This window comes from Opisthorchis viverrini (assembly GCF_000715545.1).
Source record: "Opisthorchis viverrini unplaced genomic scaffold opera_v5_72, whole genome shotgun sequence".
In the NCBI taxonomy this organism is placed as follows: domain Eukaryota; kingdom Metazoa; phylum Platyhelminthes; class Trematoda; order Opisthorchiida; family Opisthorchiidae; genus Opisthorchis; species Opisthorchis viverrini.
The window spans coordinates 1,169,579-1,177,410 of NW_008751728.1; the positions used below are offsets into that span (position 1 = coordinate 1,169,579).

The 7,832-nt window shown below is 46.7% G+C and overlaps 1 protein-coding gene across 1 annotated transcript in view; it reads right to left on the bottom strand.

The window, feature by feature from the left end:
- The window catches only part of T265_04394 (hypothetical protein), a gene marked incomplete at both ends in the record, with an annotated part of 32,167 nt that overhangs the window by 4,739 nt on the left and 19,596 nt on the right, over positions 1-7,832 (bottom strand). Inside the window, one exon of the mRNA XM_009169133.1 lies at positions 648-782. Within this exon, the coding sequence (XP_009167397.1) occupies positions 648-782 (135 nt within the window). The remainder of the gene's footprint in view (positions 1-647; positions 783-7,832) is intronic.

Sequence of the window (7,832 nt, forward strand, 5' to 3'; positions counted from 1 at the left end):
ATATACCTGAAGAATGTAGGGTGTCGGATTTTGGGAAGCCGACTGCTGCTTGTCCAGAAATACCACCGTGGGCAGTTGGCTTATGTGGCTGCAGACGGGGAAATCCATAACATAGTTTTGGAGCGGAAGGGTGAAATGAAGGAATGGAAAGACTCATCGAAGCGCATAATAAGAATGATTTGATGTGCCCTTATGAACTTTTAGTAAAAACATGTGCCAGGGATGACAGGATCGCGGCAGTTCCTTAGTACAGAGCCATACATCAGTTAGAATTCCCGTGTGTAGGTGAAGTTGAGTGGATACTGGTGCTTAAATAATGCATGCACATTTCTGGCGAATAATCAGCATACGGCGAAGGAAAGTGAGGACTGATCATGTTCGTTTTCGCCTCTTGATTTATCGCATAAGTCTATCGAAGAAAGCACATCAGCCGAGAAAACCGAATTTAAACGTAAGTTGGAAGAAATCGATATTGTGAGTATCCACTTCAGAGAAATCCACATGCATTGGCAGTTTTTTGGATTCGATTAGCAAGAACTTGAAATAAAAGCCTTTTCAAGAAGTGCGCGATAGGTCCTTGGTTTTGAATAATGGGCGGTTAGTGCTGAAGAGGTTGTCATCATTGTTACAAACCCACACGAACTTACTGAGATTGGTCATCTGATTGGGTTGAGGGTGAATTCCCGTCCTGTCTGGATTCTTCTGCAGCAGAGACATCGTTGGGACGGGGTGGGGTCGGTCCACCGCTTCTACCCATACGAGAACGAAGCAGCAAGTGATGTCTGCAACACGGTATACATAAATGGGGTTGGGTCAGCAGATTCAAAGTTGAGTAGCAGGTTGTGAACAAACTATGAGTGAGACATCTTGAGTTGACTACTCTTAATCTAATTAATTTACTTTACTCAGTGACAGTGAATAGCGCCCCGCTAGTGAAATGTGCAAAGAGGAGACATGTTTACGGAGATCCCCCGGAGAGTTTTATGGTCTTAGCAGAATTGTGCCAAATAATGTCTGTTACGTGGTTTGTTATTAGACCGCTCGATTTTTCGGGGAACCAGTCAAGACAGAACTCAGAAGACTGATTCGATCAGGCCTTCACCGATGCGCAACGCAAGTCGGTATTATTGAATGAATTCCCGACTTGAAAAGTAATTTAATCAATTCGAATCCACAGTCTTGGCATGACTATTCCGGTTGAGTTTACACCGAAGGACAGCATAAAATTCGAGCTTCGGCCCAACTGGAACAATGCACACCCTTCGTTGCATTAAGAAAATCAAGTTTTCCGTGTCGGGTTATCAGGCGTGGTTCACCAGGAATCGCGTGCGTTCTTCACACAAGTTTTGCTCAGACCAGACAGAAATAGCCATCAGATGACCAACGGATACGAAAATCACATGTCCCAAGGTAATGCTAGATCAATATTTGGTCTACCTTTATGGAAGTCACGTTGACAGTGAAAAAAGCTGATGCACGCTTCTGATACGTGTTCCAGCTGATTTTAACAGCACACTTTTAGGTTGTCTGAAAATCCTCCCTTACCAGTTTGCCGTGTTAGGATGGTGCACGCAGTGGAGCCCGAAACCGTACATAATCAATGACGGTGGTTACTCAGAGTGTAAGTAATATGGGTAAGTGAACAAACTGGTGCAGATGAAGATCACAAACATCAATTCAGTCATTTACTCGTAAGGGGGTTGTAAGTAAACACAGTTCCTAATTTCACATGAAACTGCCGCAATACATTGAAGTGGATCAGAAGGGTCAGCTATATTTTGGAATGTCAACTCATCCAATTTTCCGCTAGTAATTGGGACTGAAATTTGGAGTATAGCTATCATTCTGATGGGTACGGTGGAACTGGGAATATACTGTCACAGACCGAAGCAATTGGTTCAAGTAGATCATAAGGTTGACGGAAACTCGGGGACTGCACCTACTCAAGATGGGCGAAACCGGTCGTGGGCTGTCGAAGAGTTTTCAGCAACCTTGTGAGTAGTTGCCAATTGGTATCATCTTCACCAATGAAAAACATGCGCATGTTGTACAGTAGACATAGTTGCCACAGTTTTCTTCGCCAAAGATAATGGTGGATTATGGAGACAATGGCGAGTGACTATGCCAAAAAGTGAGGCAGAATTATCTAGATGATTTAACATTGTCGGCATTACAACGTCGCCAGATCCAAGAGGAGTCGTGTTGTCTGCGCACTCGACAGTTGTGAGCGAGTGCCCTGGCATTAGAAGCTGGGAGTGAGTGTCCATGGTCAAATCAATGGAAAATTTGAAGACGGAAGGCGAAAGTGCACAGCCTTGTCTGAGACTACTTGATGTGATGAACTCAGGTGGGAGCTTTCTATTGACGTTTACGCATCTACAAGAGTTGGAGTGCTGCACCTAAGGAGCGTCAAGAATTTGTTGCTTGCTCCATAGGCACTGCCACACTACCTGAAGGCCCATAGAGTCAAAGTTAGTTTCCAAATGAGGGAAGACAACCAAGGTTGGTAGCAGGATGCAATATGCTTTTCCAGAATCTGTTAGAGGATGAAAATGTGATCTTTTTGCAGGAGAGAGTCTGGCTTTGTTTTTCACAGATCAACCTCTCCATGTAATCGGTAAACCTTCGAAGGATAGGACCAGTAAGCACCTTCGATGCCACAACTATTAGGCTAACACCGCGGTGATTTTCACAGAGTTTTGTTTGCCCTCATTGAAAACAAGCACTGTCAATGTTCTCCATTCTGCAAGCATTTTCTCTTCACTCCAAATAGCGCTAATAATAACCAGATAAGTAACTAGAAGTTCTCCCCGTTTGTAGAGGACTGGATAACGACCGTTTTAACCTGGCGCTTTCTCACGTTTCGACAGACATTTCGCACTTTATTTTTTCTTCTGACGGGCGATTGAGGTTTACGTTCTATTCGCCTATTTTCACCGTCTCCAGGGGTTGTATTGCAAGAGTCCAGCTAAACCGTTCCTCGAAGCGCTCGGCCAATCTTTCCAGCTGGCGCTTTTGCGAGTGCCTCTATGAGCTGCCTTTTTCACTTGTCTTTTCACTGACCATTGCTTTTGTTTTACCTAGTCAATAGCATTCATTGCTATAGAGCACAGCTGTTTTCATATCAGCATCACCATTGATAGCAACATCAGACGAGAACACTAGTGCCTCACCGTCGTACAACCATGCCTATTTATTCCAACGAAGCCTGATAACCGAAAGAAAGAGCTGGAGCACGGAGGGGGAGGGCTAGCATACCACAAAACATTTGAGGTAACTGCACGTCCAGCAATGAGGCGGACAGTCTGGATATAAACTATCACCGAGCAAATCTAGACTGTTCGCGATCAAGTGCTCAGAACTAGTTGGTTGCGCGCCAAGCGGAACGCTCAGCATCTTACAGGGATGCACACAGTACCTGCCTGTAAGTCACAAGACGTTGTTTGGAAGGAACTTCAGTAGGTGGTTTTGATAGACTTGCTTCAGATCAACGGTCTGTACCTTGCGGAATCCGAAAAGCGCAACGAGAAGTAGCAATGAACAAGCGAGCGATCCGAATCCACATCCAGAACGGATGACAGTCAGTAATTGACCCACGCCACCTATAGATAATGGCGATGTGGTCTATCTATGTTGCATGTTGGTTTGAGTGCGAGGGACACCATGAGACCAAGTGGTTTCAGTTGTTTCAGAAGTTAGTACCGTACAGAAACGTCGTGTGGTCAGCATATAACTGCAACAGGCGTCCGCCGTTTTCCATGCGTCTCGATTCCAGTCCTGGAAGACCACCCAAATAAGCATAAGCAGCATCAAGTCTACCTACTTGCGCATTCCTACTCCGGCAACCACAACAATATTTGAGCTCGTAGCCCACCGCAGCTGAACGCTCAGTGTCGTAAAAACTATCTTTGAGTGCATCAGAGCTACACTCTGTTGGTGCGTTAGTAGATAAAATGAACGGACAGCGATCATTAATGCGTTTACGGGATACTCTCACAGATGTTGCCGAAATAACCGCACAGAGGTGACTATCAAGGGGCAACCATTCGACCGGATATCCTTCAGCTCGGTGGATCCGAACGACACCAACTCCAGCGGCAACAGCTACCGGATCACCAGAGATGAGCAACCGGAATCGAGTGGAGACCGATGGCTCAGTAGTTAGAGCGCGAATCTACTGACCGGAGGGTCCGTGGTTCGAACCTGACTTCTGCCTCTCGACTTCGCCTGTCTAGGCTTGGGCAACCCGGCAGTATTCCAGCCCTCGTGCTTCCTTCGGGTGGTGTGGCAGTTAGGCATCGAAGAGGCGCTACAACTGAATGATTTTTTTGGAAGCCGATGGAAAAGTCGGCTCAACAACCGTACTTTGGTCTTGAATCCTCACTTCAGACAGATACTACACAACAGTGGGAAGCAAGCCCAGCGTACATGCGAGAGCCGCCTGCATCCAACTTGTTTCAGAGTGTGAACATTAAAGGCCGCCAGATGTAAACAGTTTGGATATGTCGATCACCGTTGTGTGCGACGAGGAATGACTCCGATTCGACCGCCTGAATGTGATTCCAATGAGCCCAGACGGCCGAACTGAACATTCATATCACCCGCGAGGATGTCAGTGCTTCTCCTTTGACGAAAGAGTCTGAATCAATTTCGATAGAACGTATCATTATCGGCGGCAGAATTGCAAACCGTCTGGGCATATACCGATATTACAAACCCCCTTTTTATGTTGAGAAGTATTGAGCTTATATTGAACGGGATAACCGAAAGGTGTAAAAAGACCATTCACTGGAGTCCAATCCATTAAGGCAGATTCAGCTTTGGGGCAGGGTGCAACGCCCACGCCATGTATTCCACGAGTCATCGCTTTTGGACCACCGAACAACGGACAACGGAATGTGAACGAGCTAGTTCGTAAATGACATCTTAAGGTGCATGGACACGCTTGGATATTGTAAGAATGTTTCGGAGGCAATGTAAACATAAGTTTTAAGGAGGCATAAGGTCATTGATGGTTCAGAAGGGAGTGACAATCATGAATAAAGGAAAGTTCTCCAACCGTTAGGCCAGAACAACAGATATCGTGGCCGCTAGCTGCCACTTATCTGGAGCCCACAGTTGACGTAGAACCCTGGAGGGTGAACGTGGAACCCAACACAACTGGGGAAAGTCGGTGTTAGTGACCATTTCAAAAAAAAGGGCTCGCAGTGAGTGTGATAACCACAGGCGATCAGCCTAACCACGGTTGTAACGAGACTGCTTGTGTCAATTGTGCTTCGTCCTTACAATGACTCCTGAAACACTGACTCGAGGGCAGCAGGTGGGGTTCCGACCTGATGGGTTGACCAAATCTTCACACTTCGTCAGGTGCTAGAACAACATCATATACACAAACGCCCCACAAATTCGGTATTCCTGGATTTTCAGGACGCATTCGACTCAGCTGACCGGTTTGTTCTTCATAACACGCTTGTCCATGAAGGAATGCCCCGGAAGTTTGTGAACATGATACGTTCTTTGTACTGTCAGGCTTCCGGACGTGAGTATACGGACAGCTCTCCAAAAGCTTCGGTACACGAAACGGAGATCCCCCCATTCCTGTTTAATTTTGTGATCGATGAGCTAGTGCAACGAACGTTGGGAGGTCTTCAAAATCAGGTGTCCAAATAGCCTCGGACGAAAACCTTGTCGATGTGGAATATGCAGGTGATATCGTGTTTTTTGATGGACTGACCAAAGTCACCCCATCTTTTGGTATATACTTTGCACCCACAAAGTGTAAGGTTGTGCTCCTGGACATGCAGGCACTGAACACGCCACTTACAATCCAGGGGGAGGCACCCGAAGTTGCGGAGCGTTTTGCGTATCTTGGAATTTGTATTAGTTCTGATTGTAATGTGACATATGAAGTGAACGCACGAATCTGCAAGGCCCGGGTCGCGTTCGCTAATTTGAGACACCTATGGCGTCAGAATGGTGTATCCCTGAATCTGAAGGGACGTGTGTATCAAGCTACAGCGCGGGCTGTTTTACTGCATGACCGTGAGACCTGGTCTGTTCGAGCAGCGGAACTGAGACGTCTTCAGGTGTTCGACAATCCTTATCTCAGAACCATAGCTCGTGTGGGCTAGTGTCGGTGAATCCGTAACGAGGCTATTAGAAAGCGAGTTTTCGGTTGTGCAACGGGTACTTCCGCTAAAAATGTGTCCAGCACCAGAAGCTGCGTAAGTTACGCCATGTATTGCGTGTGCAGCGGAGTGCACAAGGTACATCAGTCAGAAGGCTGACAAACGAATGATTCAGTAACGTCTGTCTGTGTGGCGGAAAGGGGTGGAGGATGCATTTCAGTGTGACAGGAGTAGTGCGAGCAATTGATGCATCCCAGCGCACAGCAGATGCATTTAGAGCTGTGTCAAACTCATTGCAAGATTAAATTGTTTTTCGACCGTACTAGGTAGCTCGCCGGTGGGCGATCGGTGTGCAAGTTTTAGGGCCGATCTTTTGTAGCCTGCTCTTCCTCGGAGGAAGACGCGTTTCTGCCTCCACAAATGTGGAGACGCTGGTTGCCCGGGGAGAATACCTTACTGCCCTCACACTCCCATCGGAGAGGACAGTACGATCTTACCCCCAGACCGTATGCTTACACGATTACTACACGCGATCTCGGTGGCACCAGTCCGACCACTTCGCTTTGGTCTTCTTAGAATGGATGCGCATTGAGGAACAAAGTTCTCGTTAGTGTAACTCACAGCGATAAGGCCCGACCACCACGTCAAGGTGACGGCTTTCTGTCGGGGACCTGTCAGCAGAACTTAGTCGTGTTGAGATCCTCCTTGATCCGTACGGTGTTTGCAATATTGCCAAGTTCAGTGAACAAACCGACAATCACTTATTGTCAGCAGTAGGCAAACATTCTGAAGTATTGCCTCTTCCACAAACTATCCGACGACAGAGTGGGAACGAAGATCGTCGTAAACTCAACCATCATCCCAAGAGGGAATAGACAAAAGTAAAGCGACGTCAGGTCGAACCGATCGTGCGGCGCAAGCACATTAGAATCAGTTATTCCAGTGGCACTGGATGATTCACTATGAAATACTTGAGTGGCCTACGAGTTATTCCACACAAATCTATGAAGGTGGAGGTGTTGTTAAGCATCAAGGTCACAGTAGAATGGCCCTCAAACAAGAAAATACTAAGGAAATACCTCCAACTGGGAGAGACCAGGTGCCCTCATACTCACATTCAGAAGTAAACACCACCAAGTCAACAAATAACTGAAGGACAATAGTCGGACTATTAGCAGCGCCACGGATCGTCCCAAGAAACGTCGTTAGCGTAACTCCCCACATACGGATAGCATAGGACGTGTTGAGTGCATAGGTTTCTACCTAGAAAGAATAAGCTATCATCATCATAGCCATATGGACGTCGACACCTGTGTTCCACTTATCATCATCATCATCAACGACAGCATGTGTTGAGTGCTTTCTACCTAGAAAGAATAAGCTATCATCATCATAGCCATATGGACGTCGACACCTGTGTTCCACTTATCATCATCATCACATCATACAGCATGACATCAGTGCTCAACACCAATGCTTCACTGCCGTACAGCCATGACTTATTTGAAAGCCTTATTGTAAAGAGAAGAATAAAGGTGGATGGGGGAGGGACTTAGTGCTAGCTTAACACAATCATTCCGAGGTGCCTACACCTCCAGACATTCACTCAGGCAGTCTGGACAGAAATTGACAACAAGAACGCCACTGACATCGGTTGGCAGCCATATCTTGTAGTGTCTCCAACCAGGCACAGTGAGGATCACG